General features: G+C 41.9%; 1 protein-coding gene across 2 annotated transcripts; it reads right to left on the bottom strand.

Annotated features, from left to right (window-relative positions):
* Window positions 1–3,610: 3,610 nt before the first annotated feature.
* Window positions 3,611–17,573, bottom strand: LOC310676508 (TPA-induced transmembrane protein). 2 transcript variants are annotated; one of them, XM_083438493.1, is made up of 7 exons: window positions 17,389–17,573; window positions 12,943–13,208; window positions 10,875–10,998; window positions 8,975–9,132; window positions 7,004–7,074; window positions 5,677–5,876; window positions 3,611–4,597 (listed from the first exon to the last, which is right to left on the bottom strand). In XM_083438493.1, coding segments are annotated over exons 2-7 (642 nt in total). In that variant the 5' UTR covers window positions 13,030–13,208; window positions 17,389–17,573; the 3' UTR covers window positions 3,611–4,595. The 2 variants fall into 2 exon arrangements, with proteins under 2 accessions (XP_083294619.1, XP_083294620.1); XM_083438494.1 differs by lacking the exon at window positions 17,389–17,573 and having other exon boundaries at window positions 8,975–9,129; window positions 12,943–13,969.
* Between the last annotated feature and the right edge of the window lie 1,524 nt (window positions 17,574–19,097).

Genomic DNA, 19,097 nt, shown 5'->3' with positions numbered 1-19,097 from the left:
CATCCAAGCACTGCTGTTGTAGTCATTAGGACCTTAAGACCTTCATAGTGCAGTACAGTGGTACCTCGGTTTAAGAACAGCCTTGTTTATGAACTATTTGGTTTACAAACTCCACAAAACCAGAAGTCATGTTCTGGTTAGTAAACTTAACCTTGGTCTACGAATGGAAGCCGAACGGTGGAAGGGCACTGGCGGTGGGAGGCCCCATTAGGGAAAGTGTGCCTCAGTTTAAGAACGGCTTTGGTTTAAGAACGGATGTCCGGAATGGATTAAGCTCATAAACTGAGGTACCACTGTATAATGACATCCACACAGATCCAGAGGCATCAGAGAAAGATTCATAGGGAATAGGGTGAGAATCTAAATCAATGCTTTCAAAAGATATATACCATATTTTTCGCCCTATAGGATGCACTTTTCCCCCTCCAAAAATGAAGGGGAAATGTGTGTGCGTCCTATGGGGCAAATGCAGGCTTTCGCTGAAGCCTGGAGAGCGAGAGGGGTTGGTGCGCACCGACCCCTCTTCCTCTCCAGGCTTCAGGAAGCTCTACGCAAGCCTTGGGAACTCTGCGGGAGTTCCCGTCGGGCTCCCAAGGCTTGCGGATAGCAGCCTGCATCCCGAAGCCAGGGGTGCGCTGCACAGCGCGCCCCGGGCTTCATGCAGATATCGGGCAGCCCCACAAGCTTGGGGGGCAGCGGGGAGGCGGAGCACTGCCATCCTGCTGCTCCCCGACCTGGTTTGGATTCCCCGACCTGGTTTTGGGGGGGAAATAAAGGGAATTCCCCCCCCTTTATCCCCCCCCAAATAACTAGGTGCGCCCTATGGGCCGGTGCGCCCTATGGGGCGAAAAATACGGTATATATATTGGGTTAGGATTTTTCCTGCTCTTTTGATTGTAAATTGTTTTACCTGGTTTTCTTGTTGCATTTTTATATTGTTATCTGGCAGTTATGGTGAATGTAGGTCATCGACAATAACAGCAGCAGCAGCAGCAGCAGCAGCAATAAAGCTCAAGGTGATGAGTGGAAAGGAAAGAAAGCTTTGGGCAGTGTGGCTGGTGTCCACTGCCACGGTCTGTCAGTCAAAGGCTGGATCTGATCACATCCCAGATCCCAAATGGAATTGGGCTGATTTAGGTCAGTCTGGGATTTGGTTGGCTTCAGTGGACACAGCAGAGTTTTAATGCATGGGAGAGAAGTAGCCAAGTTTTGTTTTATTTGACATATTTATCTGCTGCTTAATTACCTAAGTATCTAGTAGTGTACACCAAAATTATTAAAATTTATACATTGGATGAAAGCAATCAAAAGTAATCATAAAAGCAGAAAGCTTCCTGAAAAATGCCTGCTGAAAATGGAAGGTATTTGTCAGGCTCCTGAAGTTGAATGGTGAGGGCCCCTGCTTAATCTTAACTGGGAGGAAGTTCCACAGAATCATGGAAACCCATCTAAGAGTTTGGTTGCCCATGAGGGTCTGTCTCCTGTCTCCTAATTTGGGGTACTTCCTCAACTGAAAACTTTGAAGAAATAAAAAAAAGGTGTTTTCTCTCTTTAAATGTCACAGTGTGGTGACTGATGATTGTGATGGGCCTTGAGCTGTCACTGTAAACCACCCTGGAAATTATTCACATTGAACAATGAGCTACAAATCTATTGAATAAAGAAACTAACACCTACTGATTCCTCTCCTGGGATCCCTTCATAAGAATTCCTTGTTGGTTTTCCTTAATAGGGTGATTTGTTAATTATGAACATATCCCTGTTAAGGTGGCTCTAGTCATTCTCAGAAGGGTAGTTTCAGAAAGGAATACTGGGGAAACTCCTGTTGCCTATGATCCATCTTGTCCCTCATGATATTTAACACATACATGAAATTTCTGGGTGAGGTCATTGGAGGTTTGAAGTTCATTGGGTTGGCTCCAACACAGCCATCCCACTTGCGCAATGAAGGTTCATTCTGCTCTCTATCCCTACAGTTCCTTGTACACCCTCATAATCTGCCCCAGAGGGAGTAGATTGGGGGGGGAGGCAGGAAAGGAGAGGAAGGGTAAGCCCTGTTCCATGAGTAGAACACCAAACACACTATGTTGGATACAACCCAGGGCCATCTCCTTCTCTTTCCATCTAAATCCAAGGCAGCTGTTCAAGTTCTGAATCAAACTCCAGCTATGCATGACATTAAATATGGCTTTGCATTGAAAATGTAGGGGTTTCTTTAAAAAAAATGCAAACAGCATAATTATCGCCATACAGCAGGTAGAGAAGAGTGATTTAACTCCTTAGCCACCTGTTGCAGTTCTGAGGACAAACCCTCCACTGAAGCAAACATTTGAATTGGTAGGAAATCCCCCATTGGAGCTAATGGGGCTTTTCCTACCAAAGCATTACTGACACCAGAAGAGGGGTTTTCCTCAGGAGGAAAGAGTTAAATCCTTCCCCACATGAAAGCTCTGATACCATTAATTATCAACACCACTGATATAATTTGCATTTTGAAAAAGCCAGCACAGTAAATACAAACATGTATTTAGTGTCATGTGAAGTCCTCAGTGTCTGATCTTATGGATGTGAATGAGCAAACTGAAGCTTTATCTAGGAGAGTTAGAGGTGCTTCTGGTCAGTAATAAGGCAGATCAGAGAAGAGGGGCTCAGCCTATCTTGAATAGGGTTGCACTTCCTCTGAAGACTCAGGTTTGTAGTTTGGGCGCACTCCTGGATTCAGCCCTGAAACTGGCTACCCAGGTATCAGAAGTTGCCTGGAGTCAGTGGCAAAGCTGTATGCTCCGGCACCGGGGGCGGAGAGCAGGCAAGGGAATGGCTGGTGCATATCCTGGGGGTGTGATGAGCATCCTGGGGGCGTGGCACACCACCCTGTGGGGAGGGGCGCATGGCACGATGGCATAGCACATTGCCCATGAGGAGCGTGATGTGCGTCCTGGGGGCATGGTACGTCACCTGTGGGGGCGTGGTACCCGGTGCAGTGGGGGGTGCATGTCTGGAGGGCGGCCGCGATGGTAACCTCCTCCCCGATGGTGCCAGGGATGGTGCACTCCCCCCACCCCACCCCTGTTCCTCCTCCAGTGCCTGGAGTGATTTTATGCTGGTATCTGCCACTGCTTCTCTTCCCCAAAATGTCAGATCTGGATTCAGTGAGACCTGCCTTAGTTACATCTCTGGGCTTGCCATTCAAGAGTGTTCAGGAACTCCAGGTGTATCAGAATATTACACTCAGACTATTGACCAAGGCCAGTGATAGGAAGCATATAGCTCTCATATCATGTTGTAGCAGCTTCAGTGACCACCAACCTGTTTACAGGCACAATTCAAAGTGCTGATTATGATCTATCAAAAGTAAGATATCTGACTAACTATTCCCTGATATGAGTTTCCTTGCATCTTAATATCTTAAAGATATTATACATTTCAACTTCTCAAGCATGTTTGGTGGGAATTTGAGTGGACCTTCTCAGCGTCAGCTCCCAGGGTTTGCAACTTCTTGCCATTAGATGCAACGGAGGAGAATTCAGATTTCAGAAAACAAAACTATCCTTGTGGGGCCAATATGGTTTGCTTTGTCCATTCACTAAACACACAGATTCTCACTCCAGGGTTTTGAAACAAGCATACTGTACTGATGGCACATTTCATCCACCATAAGAGGAAAATGAAGCAACCAACATTAAAAAAAATTGGTTAATTAAAAAAATAGAACTTTGTTGCTTAACATTTAAGGCATTTTAGCACAATCATTTTATTATACAACAACTGAGCTTTTGTTTCTATTTGTGTCCCTCTAGATGTCCCTTTCATTGCACATTCATGATGATTTATGCCTCTGATGCTATTGGATCACACATGATCCTGCTTACCATACTATTTATGCCTGCACATGTTTTGGGGTGGTCATACTACTTCATTGACAACCAGAGTTTATCCTGTAACTTTTCATACCACACAAATGTCTGGGGTTTTTTGTCCAGATTTTGTCGCATTATACACCCCTCCAGGCAGCAGTAATGTGGATGCAAGAATAACAGAACAACTAACAAATCAGAATATATCCACCACTAAAACACTCTTATAGTGTCATAACACACCCACAATAAAACATGAGTCTGGACATCTTAATACGCACAGTCCAGCAGTCTGCTGAGAAACTTGGAAAGACTTTCATAACTGAGAAACCAAAATGGCTTTCAGAATGATCCCTTACTAACTTTGGGTTCATGATACTAAGGAGCAGCTCAAGCTTGAATGAAGCCTTATGTGTCTATGTTCTGGAACTCTCCTTTCATCAAGCTTCAAACAACCAGATTTGGTTGTGGTCAGATAGCAGTCCAACAAACTCATATGTTCTTCTAAACGGGCATCTATAACATTGCCAGGGCCACCATCTTATCCACTTGACTGATGCAGTCATATTCTCCTGAAGTTCTTGATTTCAGTAAGAGGACTGAAGACATGCTGGAAATGATCCATAGTTCTTTGAACAAGATGTCATTGTTTCCATATATGACCCTTCCTCTGATGACATTTTGGAGCTCCACCAGTTTGCTTACTATTCACGCTTCCTCGTACTATTCGCCAGTCTGTATTTCTTTAGAAACAAGAATGTTATTACTTTTAAAAAGAAGAAAGAAAGCCATTGCTAAAACTAATAACTGATTGGCACATCTCCCCTAATTTATCTTCTCTAATTTTCACTCATCCACAAATATACAAACATATAACCAACTGTTATATATGTGCCGTACATACAAACACACACACACAACACAACACAACACAACACAACACAACACAACACAACACACATAACCCAACACATACACACACAGGCTATTTCTGGATCATAAAGTTATTATCTATGCAATATTTGATAAGACATAAAGGCCACATCCACACTGTACATTTAAAGCACTATTATACCACTTAAACAGCCATGCCTTCCCTCAAAAGAATCTTAGGGCCTGCACTTATTTGAGCAGGTTAAGCAAGTGGTTATTAACTCCACTGTGTAGAACCAATGACAATACAGTCGTATCTTGGAAGTCAAATGGAATCCATTCCGGAAGTCCGTTCGACTTCCAAAATGTTCGGAAACCAAAGTGCAGCTTCTGATTGGCTGCAGGAAACTCCTGCAGCCAATCGTAAGCCGTGGAAGCCCCATTGGGCATTTGGCTTCCAAAAATAGTTTGCAAACCGGAACAGTCACTTCCGGGTTTGCGGTGTTCAGGAGCCAAAACGTTTGAGAACTAAGCTATTCAAAAACCAAGGTGTGACTGTACTGTTGTTTTATACTCTGGGAATTATACAACAGTAAGGGAATCAGAATATTCACAGAATCTGCATATAAGGTTGCATAGAGCAAAGTTGTTCCATTGGCACAAGAATGCATGCCTGCACAACAGGTCTTCCTTTCCCTGCATCCCCACCTTCAAATTTTCTCCAGAAGCTTGGAAGACACCCCAGAACAGATTAGGGTTGGAGGAGGCACATGAGGAAAGGGAGTCCCGGTGTGCAGGTGTAAGGTATTGTGCTAATCAGATAACTTCCCTGGGTATATGCTAAGGGAGTGAAATATTACAGAGAGGTTCATTCACTAAATAACCTTTCTAGAAAATTCACACTTTAAAAAAATAAAGAATACAGTTCTTCACTGCATGAGGTACTTACACGTTACTGAAAGGGAAGTTGGATCAAGCCTCATGTTTGTGCAATCAGGTACATTCAGCCCATCCATTTCTTCCTTGTCATAAATATTTTGCCTTAAAATATTCATCACAAAGCCTTCACTCATTCTAGACTTCATAAACTCTTCAGTCTCAGGCGGCACCGTGAACCATAAAAGGTAGGATGCTGAATTGTTTTCTTTACTGTAAGAAGGAACGAAACATTGTGGGAATGAGAAGCCATTGGGTTATACAGCTATTCTTTCCCCTACTTTCAATACACTTCATGAGGTAATGTGATAAATGCACATTTGGGAGCAAAAAACAAAGGAAGACTGGGGTGCTCTCCTTTGCATCAAAGGAATGTAAGCTGGCAGTATTATTATTATTATTATTATTATTATTATTACCCTGCCCATCTGGCTGGGTTTCCCCAGCCACTCTGGGCAACTCCCAGCAGAATATTAAAAACACGATAAAACATCAAACATTAAAAGCTTCTCTGAACAGGGTTGCCTCCAGGTATCTCTTAAAAGTCAGATAGTTGTTTATTTCCTTGACGTCTGATGGGAAGGCATTCCACAGGGTGGGTGCCACCACCGAGAAGGCCCTCTGCCTGGTTCCCTGTAACCTCACTTCTCGCAGTGAAGGAACCGCCAGAAGGTCCCCAGCACTGGACCTCAGTGTCCAGGCTGAATGATGGGAGTGGAGACGCTCCTTCAGGTATACTGGGCTGGGGCCGTTTCACGTTGGAGTGGCTTTAAAAAAAATAAATCTCACTGGGAGTGTGTACCAACAACTTCTTAAAGCCCCAAAGCTATATTGTAGGGCTCCTGAACCCTTAATCATTGCAAAGAGGAATGAATGTAGCTTGCTGGGTGGACTGTTATTGCAACGGCCACCCTTAATACTTTAATAGCAAAAGGTTAGGGCTGCCATACATCTGGGTTTTCTCAAACACACCCAGGAATCACTGCGAAAAATGGCGTCCTGGCAGATTTTTGCTGAATTGGCAAGTTGGGCTAACAAAAAAATGGGGGGCGGGGGGGTTCCCCCAAAAAGCTCAACAACTTCAACAAAAAAGTAAAAAAAAAGCCTCTGGATTTTCACTTTGGGAGAAAATGGTAACCCTACAACAGGTGGTGAGTGCTGAACAAAGTAGAGCCAAAACAGGGCCACCAAGAAACAATTTTTTAAAAAAACTGGACTGAACATTTTAAGAAATCAAATATGGACTGTGTTAAAATATTCTCAACACACTTTTCCCCCGTTCAGTTTCAGGTGTTCTAAATCACATAATTGAATCCTTTGAGCTGACTCTCCTTTCCTACCTGAAGGAAACAACTTCAGCCATGACAAAATATCGTCCAAGTGCAGGTGAATGACTGTATACATCTGTAAGCTTGAGAGAGAAGACATTAATTACTGACACATGTTATTCACTTATCTATTTATTTATTGTGTTTATGTCTCTTTCAGGAGCTCCGTGTGGTGTACATGGTTCTCATCCTCTTGGTTTATTCCCCACATCAACCTTATAAAGTAGGTTAGGTTTGGAGACAGTGACTGGCCCAAAGTCAACAACTGGGCTTCATGTGTTTTCATTTTGTATTTTTATGTTGTGAACTGTCCTGTGATCTTTGGATGAAGGGTGGTATGCAAATTTAACAAACAAACAAACAAAGACTATGAACCCAGGTCTCTTCCAGGTCCTAGACCAACACACTAACCACTGCACCACACTGGTTGCTGATATTGTACATTGCATTGATATTGTTTAGCTATTCTCCATGACACTCCGTGACATTATGGGTTATAACATTTCAGAAATGTCATCTACAGAGTTACAAATTACTTTAGATAAATAGTAAGTCTCCTTCTGACATTTTGCTTGCCTAAATTACATCCTGCCTTCCTTACTTGAAGGCAAAAATACACCTTCCTATCACTTTTGTTTCCCAACTAGTTCCCAAGTAGTGATCCTTCCTGTTTTTCTAAGGGGGGAAATGTTGTCTTAACATTCTAACCAGGTTACCCAAGGGATGAACAATGAAAATACCACCATCAGTTGGACCAGGCTTCATGTAGTTTAGAAGGCCCTGGTGCAATTGTCACTGCATCATATTATTCCCAGGGACATTCCTGGAAGGGGGGCGTGCAGCTGACCTGTTTGGGCAATGACAGGAGTCATTTTCTTCCCCCAAGAATGATCCTGGGAACAACAACACCAGAGGCACTGACTTGCACCCAAGATTGAGGGGTCCTAGTGGATGGCGCGCATGTGCACAACAAGCGTCGTTGGGAGGAGGCTGAGTGTGAATCCCAGCATGACACAGCTTCAGTGGCTGGTGGCTCCTTCTCTTTCGCACTCAGGAGCCAGCCACTGAAGCTGTGCTGTGCTGTGCTCAGCTCAGCACTGGCCCTCCTCCATGCCATCAACACTGAGGGGCTCCTAGCAGATATGGGGGGGGGGCAAAAACACCTTGGCCCCATAGAGCTGGTGCTCCTGGACAACGCATCATGACATAAGAATGATCTCATTGGAATATTCTATTCAAAATGGAGACCTTGTTTGGCTCATTGTTGCCACCTCAAGCAACAGTAAGGATGGATGGCTCACCACAGAGCCATTCTGAACAGATTTCATTGCCCCCAGAACTGGCTCCATGTTTGCTTGTTGACGGGTGGACAAATCCACCCACTTTTACAAAGAGGGAGGGAGGTGCTTAGGGACTGGTCCTAGGGCTGCCTCCTTATTTCTTCAACGTTTTAAATATTTTGGTTTGTTTAGAGCAGCTTTGTGGCTGCACAGTGTGTGTGTGTGTGTGTGTAAACAAACTTCCAAGAAATGACTGCACATGATAATTTCCTACCTGGAGATTGTATGGGGTGGAGGAGATGACTGTCCCATCTTTCCCTCCTTATATTGACTGGAAGACCAGGCTTTCAGACAGAGGGCCATTCTCTTCCCTATCTGGAGATGCCTGGGATTGAACCTGGGACTTTCCACATGCATGACAGATGCTCTGTTACTGACCTATGGCCCATCTCCTAAGGATGAGGCTCTTGTGCCTTATAAGAATGGGACAGAAAATACGTTCATGTGTGAGATCATGGGATCATTTGAGTTAGAAAGGACCTTGAAGGTCATCCAATCCAATATACTGCTCAATGCAGGATGAAGTGGCAGAATGAATAAATACAGGAGACGTAAAGGGAGTTCTGTTGCACCGGCAGAAACTGTTCAGTTTGTGCAATGATGTCACTGGATACCACCATGGGACTTTAGCTGGAAAACTTACCCTCTTACTAAGATTTTCAAAAATCAACTTAAATGCTGATTCTGAGAGCTCCAGGTCAGGATTAGTACAGTGAATTTTTAATATCCCTGTGAAATTATGAAGACTGCCATTTTCTATTGATTCAGGGTCCCAGTAGTCATCTTCATCTATGTAAACTGCTAGAATAATAATAAAAAGTATTTGTAGTAACTCTCACAAGCTAGCCAATATATTTTTCATCATATAGTGATTCTAAATAATAACAACAATAACAACAATAGCAATAACAATAACACCTTCCTCTCAACGAGATGAAACGCATGTCTATATTTCAATTTCATTAAACCAAGATCAGTGGTTTGGGCTGTGGGCTGTTGCAAAATCATAGGAGATTAGAGTTGGAGGACATCTAGACAAACTTCTTGCTCAGTGCAGGAACCTTGCAAATACAGCCCATTCTATGACAGCAGTGGGTGGGCAGAGAGTAGAATGATGGCTTTATGTCCAGCCATATACCTGCATTCAAGCACAGATGAGTCTATGTGCATACAAACTGCACATGGAAAATTCAATTCACATGATCAAGATTCTTGAAAAAGAGGCATGGAAAAATGTGAAGCAAATAAATGAAACCAGTGACCTTGTCTTTGAAAAGTTTTCTAAGTATATGTACAGTTTGTACGCATTTAGGCTCTTTCATGCTATCCCCCTTTTACATTTTTAATTGAATGTTCAGTGAATGTTCAATACACATGCCGATGACATGCTTACATTTACACCCAGGGCCAAATTCAAAGCAGAAGTAATGCTAGCATACCAGACACTGGTGGTGCCTCTTTTTCACAGCATACAGACACAGCTATCTCTTGGGACCTAACTAGACACAGTGCATAGGAGGAATAGTATCATGTGCTCTGTATAAATAAAGCGGCTATGGTGAAAGTTCAGATTGGGATCACAGTGCTCAGGAGGGGAATTTAACACTTATCCATTTTATGCAAACACACACTGTGTAATAAACGTGTTTCACTCTCAGTGTTGATCTATAACCCCCAAAGAAATAAAAGTGTGTTGAAAACTGAATAAGTCTGAAAGCCATTTTTAAACCAACTATAACATGTTAAATTTTCAATGTTCTGTCAGTTTTGCATCATAGTTAAAACACAGGCATAGGCAAACTCGGCCCTCCAGATGTTTTGGGACTACAACTCCCATCATCCCTAGCTAACAGGACCAGTGGTCAGGGATGATGGGAGTTGTAGTCCCAAAACATCTGGAGGGCCGAGTTTGCCTATGCCTGTCAAAACAGCTTTGTGAGGAGGAATCCTAATTTTTCTTTCATAGATGGAGAAAGGTGAGAGACATTGCCCAAGATCACATAAGAAGTTCAAGGCAGAGGTGAGCCTTGATCCAAGTCTTCAGATAAATGTCTAACTGCAGGGCCAATGCTGGTTTTAAATTCTTTGCCATTTCTAATCCACAGAAGTACCCCCTCATCACACAGAACTATCATAGAAACACTGTCGGTATACACACTCTACATTTAAAGCACACACCCCCCCCCAATAATCCTGAGAACTGTAGTTTGCGAAGGGTTCTGGAAATTGTAGCTCTGTGGGGATAAACTATAAGTCCCAGGATTCTTGGGTATGTGTGTCCTTAAAAGGTATGGTGTGTATGCTGCCATAGAAGTCCCAATCTAGATGATTACATTAAGTCCTATTGCTTTTCAGTGGGAATTCAGATTCAACCTATACCCACTTACCCGGAAGTAAAGCCCATTGAACTCAGTAGGACTTACTTTGGTGTAGACATCATATAAGGACTGCCCTGTTAGTCACAAGTAACTTGAGACCATGGTGGGGAGTAGCTCTCCCTACATAACTTTGATGTCATTTCATATTGGAAGAAGGGTACATACCTGAATAGAAAACTAAACTTAGAATAGTCACAAGAATCAACACCAGAAAAGCGGAAGTTAAAATCATCCACAGCTTGCATTTCCAAAAAACAGTTTCAAAACATGACTTGAAGTAGGCTGCCGTCTGTCGCAATAAAAGAGTAAAAGGGGGGAAATACGTTAATAAGTTGTGTTAATAAATTAGAAAGCAATTTCTAATTGAATTATTCCAACACACATGTATTAAATTTGATCTTGTAGATCAAGGTAACCAATGCCTCTAGATGTTGTTGAACTACAGCTTCCATGATCCCTGGCCATTGCTCATGCTGGATGGGACTGACAAGAGTTGGAGTCCAACAACATCTCAAGAGCATCATTCTTCCTACACCCAAGTCTATAACAATATTGGAAACCCCAAAAGGAGATGTTGGAGCTCGGAACTCAACAAGTAGAAGCTGTCATACTAAGTTCCTAGCTTGAAGAGCTAACTGTTACACCTTTAGTAAACATCTGTGTTTGCTAAGCAGGATGTTTGCTATCTTATGCATACTTGCTTAAACCAGCACCTTCTTTGTTGAGAATAAAGAGCGATAGGGTTACAACAGTTTCAGGTGTGAATAGCTGTAGCCTTTGAAATCCATGTTCTTGCACCATAAATATGATAGTGAGCACATCACATTAAAATTAGAGTTGCAACATGTTGCATGACTACCTAGGAATAAATCACATGCAGATTTAAACATTTTATTTTAACAACTGAGACCTGCAATAAAATGTTGCAGTGTTGAGTGCCTGAGTGCACTGTTCACACATTGTACTGTTGACCGTATTGTTTGCTTCCCCCACAATACTCCATTCCATCCCTCTTCTCACCAGATTCCCGCCTTCCCAACATGTTAGGTCCCCCCCCCCCGATTTGTTTGTACTTCAGCAAGCCTTGGGGATCACCTCAACCTGCTGATAGCAACATCTTGTTTGTGTATTATTGTTTGCTTTATAAGAAGCAACACTTTGAGAACTGAGATTGTTGTTAGCATGTTGAATTTTAATATCTGAACTTGTAAAAGTATATATCTTTTATTTATGTGCAGATTCCACCCCCCCCTCCTAAGAACTGTTAATGACTGGGGGAGAGTGATAACTCTCTTAAGGCAGCCACCTTAGAGACATTGAACTTGTTGGCTCTTGCTTCTGAGCAGACATACATAAGGCTTAATTGTAAACTAATCACAACCCACCTTGGTTTTACTAGTCGAAAACCATATATACATAACATACATAAATGTAATACTTTTGATAATGAAGGGTTAAAGAAAATGACCATGGCAACATGATTATTGTAAGAACACAGTCGTTTGTGAGTGAATCATTTAAGGTTCCAGTCCAGGAAAGTAGATGTAGAGTACTGAAAACTGCACACTCAAAAAGCTAAAATCTACTGATTAACTGTTTGTAAGGAAATGGGAAATGGATGCAACTGAATCACAGGTCTTCAGTAAGCCAGGAATTCACTGAAGCTAGATTGTGACACATGTGCCAACTTTGTGGATTGGGGAACAAAGTTTTGCAGTACTCTAGGAGAAAGTGTGCATTAAACAACACACAAAAATCTATTATATTTTGAGAAACCGCTTGCCAAAATGTGTACATTAGATAAAACTGAATGCATGGATGTGTATATTAAGAGAACACACACGCAAATGCTGGTGAATTTTCATGACAACTTTTTAAAAGTTGCAAACTGATGTGGAAATGTGGCAAGATTAAGATTAGAAAAATGAGGAAGTGAGAGAAACTGAAACTGGCTGATTCATGCATCGCTGCGCCCCTGAAACTGATAAGTTGGTATTCTTAGTGAGAAACAGGTGTTGTATCTGTTAAATGGGGGTGTTTCACACTGAATTTTCCAATTTCTCTGTGTGAAACACACACACACACACACACACACACACACACACATGCACACCTTTAAAACTGTTAAAGTCAAAGCCTGTCCCAAGAGAATTCTTTATTATTCTGAAACAATGCAGGTTAATTGTAGTAACACACTTTTACCAAACAGAAAGTGAATAATTCAGTGGCTTACCTCATTATGGGCTTCAGGATTAAGAGGCTCATGCTCCCGTTCTTCATTGCTTAATGCTGGTAAATCAATGGTCTCATGGCCATTCATTGCTTCTTATTCCCCGTGAAGAACTTTTCAACACAGGACATGTGAGCAGGAAAAACTAACTTCCTCTGCATTTTCAGCCCTGGGTATGTTTCTGATGATAACATGCCAGAGCCGAAAAGTTTCTATTGTTCCCGTGTCCCATATCCTGTGCCCCTGAAACAGGACGATAGACTGGAATGCTTCAAAACAAAAACAAAAAATAGATTTCAAGTGAGCTCTTGGAAAAATCAATACGTAAAAGTTGAGAAGTCCCAGTTTTATCAGCGTTCGGGAAATGCAAAGTCTCGTTCGAGGGTTGTGCAAAGAAAGGCTGGATTTTCCAGTTTGGTAAGCCTGCCTTCTGCAGACACAAGCAGGTAATATAACCTGAGGCAGCCCAGCCCTTGCTGGAGTGACAAATAAAAGCTCATGCTTGTACAAGAATGAAACTAGATCCTTGACAGGGATGGCCTTATTAGATATCAAAGAACGCTAGCACAAAAAACCGTGATTGTAGGTGAGAGCTGGAAAAATTCAAATTATATACAAAGCTTCTTTTGTCTGACGGTGGCTAATTGCTAGACTAATAACTACATATATCTAGATAAGAGTCTTGCCTGAAGGACCCCAGGAGAACCCTGGCATTTTCAAAGAACATTTGATCATTAATTCCTTGAAGGAATTTTGTAAATATAGACTTGGACCTACTAAGCCAACTGGGAAAGAATGAAATATAATATTAAGGCTGAACTCCTATGCAGACTTATTTGAGTCACATCAAACATGATGGCACTTACAGTACCTCTGAATAAACAAATGCAGAATTGTAAAATTAGAGTACTGTTGCAAGGGTTCATAGCACAATATTCTGCATGTCTTCTTAGAAGTAAGCCCCATTGACTTCAGTGGGATTTATTCCTGGGTAAGTGAGTTTATTATTGCAACTTTAGAGTCTGTTTATTACTATTGAGCTATCACACTTGGTTTCCATGGCTGTAAAGGTACGTCATCTGAGACTATAGTTATACATCTTCACAGTGACTAGTTCAAGCTAAACTTAATGTATGTCCACCCAGCAGTAAGTAAGCAAGTAAGTAAGTAAGTAATTTATTATTTGTACCCCGCCCATCAGGGACACGGGTGGCGCTGTGGGTAAAAGCCTCAGTGCCTAGGACTTGCCGATCGAAAGGTCGGCGGTTCGAATCCCTGCGACGGGGTGCGCTCCTGTTGCTCGGTCCCAGCGCCTGTCAACCTAGCAGTTCGAAAGCACCCCCGGGTGCAAGTAGATAAATAGGGACCGCTTACTGGCGGGAAGGTAAACGACGTTTCCGTGTGCTGTGCTGGCTCGCCAGATGCAGCTTTGTCACGCTGGCCACGTGACCTGGAAGTGTCTCCGGACAGCGCTGGCCCCCGGCCTCTTGAGTGAGATGGGCGCACAACCCTAGAGTCTGTCAAGACTGGCCCGTACGGGCAGGGGTACCTTTACCTTTACCTTACCCCGCCCATCTTGCTGGGCTTCCCCAGCCACTCTGGGCGGCTTCCAACAAAGATTAAAAATACATTAAAATGTCACATATTAAAAACTTCCCTGAACAAGGCTGCCTTCAGATGTCTTCTAAATGTCAAGTAGTTGTTTATCTCTTTGACATCTGATGGGAGGGTGTTCCACAGGGCGGGCACCACTACCGAGAAGGCCCTTTGCCTGTTTCCCTGTAGCTTTGCTTCTCGCAGTGAGGGAACCACCAGAAGGCCCTCAGCGCTGGACCTCAGTGTCTGGGCAGAACGATGGGGGTGGAGACACTCCTTCAGGTATACTGGGCCGAGGGCATTTAGGGCTTTAAAGGTCAACACCAACACTTTGAATTGTAATCAGAAATGCCATTGAGCTCAATATTAAATGTATGTTTGAACATAAAGTGCCCTGACCTGCCGGTGAGGCTATCAGGGAAGAAGCCTATGTTTCAAGCAGTCCTCTAGCCAAAGTTCTGTCCAGCCCAATCCAGTTCTAAAGATATGAAGAAACAGATGATGACTTGAAATTATCCAACAGTCAGTTTTGGACACCACCAAAGCCATGTGGGTCACCTGTTCTTTGTCTTCTATACTACAGTGAGACACGTTTCTGTTTAAATTATAGGAATTATTTCTTAATTTGCATCATTTCAGACATATAAATCAGCACACACTAATACAAACCTTTCCTCCTCTCTTCTAATAATGCATTTATTCCTCCTTTTTCTTTTCTTTTCGATAAATCTTACATGGCCAGTCTTCCAGCCAGGGAACAAGGGTGTATGAAGAATTCTAAATACAAATGGGTGCTGCTGCACACATGACTCCACCCCACGGTTCCTACAACCAAAATACAAACATGTAGCCCTGTTACTGATACATGATTTCAGAGCAGCAGACCAGGAGGAAGCATGGACAACTAGCTTTTGTCTTCTTAGAGGTGGCACAATGGGTCAGTGTGTCTGGCTGTTAACCAGAAGTTTGGTGGTTTAAGCCCACTCAGGTACGGCTGAGGGACGTATTCCTGCATTGCAAAGGGTTGGACTAGATGTTCCTGAGGATCCCTTCCAACTCCACAATTCTATGAGTTCCTCACCCTCATTATTGCAATCGTTTGAAAGTCCTGCCCCATGCACGGTTTCATCAGGGTAAAGGTGGTTTGCAATAGGAAGTTATCCTTCTGGCCAAGAGAAATGCAATTTTTGTGGTCAGTCTACCTTTTTCTTCTTTGTCAAGAGTTGGGGTGCACTGTTGCACTGATTATATAACAATTATGTTATGTATAATTACAACAGTGCAATCACAAATATTTATGTGATTGCACTATACCCTTCCTGTTATCTTGATCATTTCAGGTGGTCTTTTCCAGGGGTCCTGTGAGAATGAATACGATCACCGCTCAATCAGATCACTGGTGAATTTGCAACCATCTTTCTGAGAAACATTAGACATCCCATGGCAGGTGTAGTATTGACCTAAGTGCATTTGTGTTTGTTCTCACCGCGGACATGGTGGACCATCCCAAAATGAACAGTGTTGTTAACCAGTCCTTTCATGTAAGGGATATGAGTCACTTTTTGCTCAATTCATTTTATATTGCAATCCAGCTGAGCACATTTTATTTACACCACTCATGGTAAACAGTTTTCTGTTCCCACAGAAGCCCCAGTTTGAAAATGACAACACTACTCTTTAAGCTGAATAGGAAACATGGAGTTTAAATTCTGTCAGAGCCATTTAAAATAAACCCAGTAAGAAATGTCATATACAACAGGTTTCTGTTTTGTTTTTGATTTTTACCAAAATTAGTTTTAATTTCAATTCCTCCAAAGGGCTTAAAGTTTTACAGCTTTAACAGCCCTGTGGAGATCTTTGGGGATACATTTGTAGTTTCAAAACAACAACAACCAGTACCACCAAGTACCTGTGGAGCAAATGCAGACTTTGGAATTTGAAAGAGCTGGATAACATTTTACTCATTACATAATTTATTTCTTTTAGATTTCTGACTTATGCTATTCTCTGAGGTTCAGATTCAGACGGAATGGTGTGTATAGAAAACAAATAGAACTATGACATAGTTGCTGTTGATGTGGATGTTCATGCTGTTTCCTCCAGAAACCATTACCAACTCTGGGCGTTTTCAGAATGGATTGAACTAACACACACACACACACACACACATATACAAAAAGGCATTGTATCGGGGAAATATGCTTTGTGGAAATGTGTATATTAGCTAAAAATGCACACAGTTTAAGCTGTAGCCCTATTCACACTTATCCAAGAGTATGTTCCATTGAACTCAATGGGATTTACTTCTGAGTAAATGTGAGTAGGATTACATTGTTGGTCCTTTTTTGCATAGTACACTTAAGTCGCTTTTCTGCATCTTTGGCTTTCATCTAAACAAGAAATGTCTTGCATCTCTTCCCAGAAGATTCTCAGGCTTTGTCAGACAAATCTAGATTCTGATACAGTGGTATTTTCACATGGAAAGCACCTTCCATGACTCAGGTTAATTACCCAAGTTCACAACACACAATATTGTGTGGGTGGGTTGTATCCAACTAAGTTCTATTCAGACTAGGTTCATTGAAATTCCCGTTTCTTTCAGTGGGCCCACTCTGAGTATCACTGACTTTGGCTACAACACTGTGTGAGTGTACATGTGAGTTTATAGTAATGAGCTGTGCAGATGTCATACTACCTAGGGCATCAAAGCTGTACTATATTGAATTAGACAAAATAGGTCAAGTTAAGCAAAAGGGAAAATTGACAAAACACAGGGATATTTTTAAAAATAAAAAAGCATTTGTCATCACATTTATTTGAGTATACATGTAAAGGAAGAATCTAAATGCATACCTTAAGTTTATGCAGTCCAGCAGCCTGAAATTCTGAATTCACTATGAAGCTGCAATCTTTTAATGTGTGCCTGGAACCCATTATCTTTCCAACGGAATTTTCTCTTGTTTTCTTTTAATGTTTAGTCCCTTTCACTCTCCATTGGCTCTTTCTTAACCAGACAAGGGAGAATGTGGGAATATTATCTGTTATCACTCAGGAGGTGAAACTGCAGATGAATCATTAACTGTGCTAATGTGTTGCTTCACTTTTCCACATAACCGGATGTCCAGAGTTCATTCACGGTTCTTTAGCTTCAGTATAATTTAGTATTTCGCTCATCTGTTGTTTATCTGTTTATTGCTATGTTACGGCTCTACATTTTTCGTACTCACCACTTCCTGAGCAGAAGGAAGTCACAGTGGCAGGTGTTTACAAGGTTAATGTTGACAAGTCATGTAGTGCTCCCGTAATGCTTGATTTTATTTTATTTTAACAAGTTGAATGTAGAGGAACAAGCAGGTACTTAGGCAGCCTGTATAACAAGGTCAGGTAACCTTTGACCATCCGAAAGCTAGAACTGATGTGAGTCCAACAGTATATGGAAGACTACAGATTAGCCATACTTATTGTATAAGTACTTATTGTATAAGCCCTTTGAATTCCCCAAAGTAACTTCCATCTCAAAAAAAAAAAAAATCAGACTGTTTCACTTTCATTAGCCCTATCACCAACTGAAAAACTGTTTTTTCCCCAACACCAGCCTTGGAAGATAGGTAGGACATGCATTCATTTGGAAACATTGACTGTTCAACTGTTTAGAGGTGCTTTTGAAATCACCGCTGTCCATGGGGGTTCTGGTGGCCTCCATAGAGAAGAGCACCTACCCCCAGCTTCGGCCGGTGTGTCAACTGTGTCATTTCCCAGTCAGGAATAATGCAGTCACATGTGTGGCACATGTGTTGGTGTCTTTATGTTTAGTCTATTCCAATGTGTTTTATGTGGGGCTTCCCTTTTGCCTGGGGCAGACTGTGGCTGGTGCAGAATAATGAAGCCCAGGTGGTACATGTCACACACCATTGCTGAAGGATCTCCACTGGCTGCCTATTAAAACCAAACCACTTTAAAAATCCTGTTACTTGCATTTAAAGCAACTTTGCAACAGGGTTACCCGAAAGACCAGCAAAGACGATTAGATCAACAAATGAAACCTGATTATATTTGCCATGACCTAATGATTTTGGCCCATGGTAACATGGTAGTGGGCTTTTTCACTGGTGATACCAGTGTTGTGGATTTCTCTTCCTCCTGAAATATTACCATTCCACTGACTCTCAAAGTCATACCTGCTTAAGCAAATATTCCCCTGATCTCCTAAATAGAACCTCTTCTTTTGATTGTTCTTTTAACTAGTGTAACTGTTACACTGTTTTAATGGGCTTGTTTGCTGCACATTTTAATTAATGGATGTTTTGATGAAGTTGTTTTATTGTGTATTTTAATCTTGACTAGCTGTATTTATACTCATTATTTTGCTGTTGGCTTTTATTTGTTTTTAAAAGCAATGGGAATCTTCTTGAAATGAAAGGTGGCATATAAATTCTTCTGAATCATCACTATCTACTGAACATTACATCTTAGTTTCTCTCGATGCAAATTTGCCCATGGTATCCTTTATGTTTATTTGGGAGGATACCACAATCTTAGTCATAATCTTAGATATGTTTGGT

This window comes from Podarcis tiliguerta (assembly GCF_965153285.1).
Source record: "Podarcis tiliguerta genome assembly, chromosome: 4".
In the NCBI taxonomy this organism is placed as follows: Eukaryota; Metazoa; Chordata; class Lepidosauria; order Squamata; family Lacertidae; genus Podarcis; species Podarcis tiliguerta.
This window is presented reverse-complemented; position numbering and strand designations above follow the sequence as displayed.

Bases quoted from the DNA above. Each gene is read 5' to 3' on its own strand.
- LOC310676508 (XM_083438493.1), bottom strand. From the start codon at position 13,029: ATGAATGGCCATGAGACCATTGATTTACCAGCATTAAGCAATGAAGAA. The intron at 7,075-8,974 runs GTAAGTTTTCCA...TTCTCTCTCAAG, and splicing joins TTGAAAATCTTAGTAAGAGG to CTTACAGATGTATACAGTCA. The intron at 5,877-7,003 runs GTAGGAAAGGAG...TCCTTCTTACAG, and splicing joins GCTGAAGTTGTTTCCTTCAG to TAAAGAAAACAATTCAGCAT.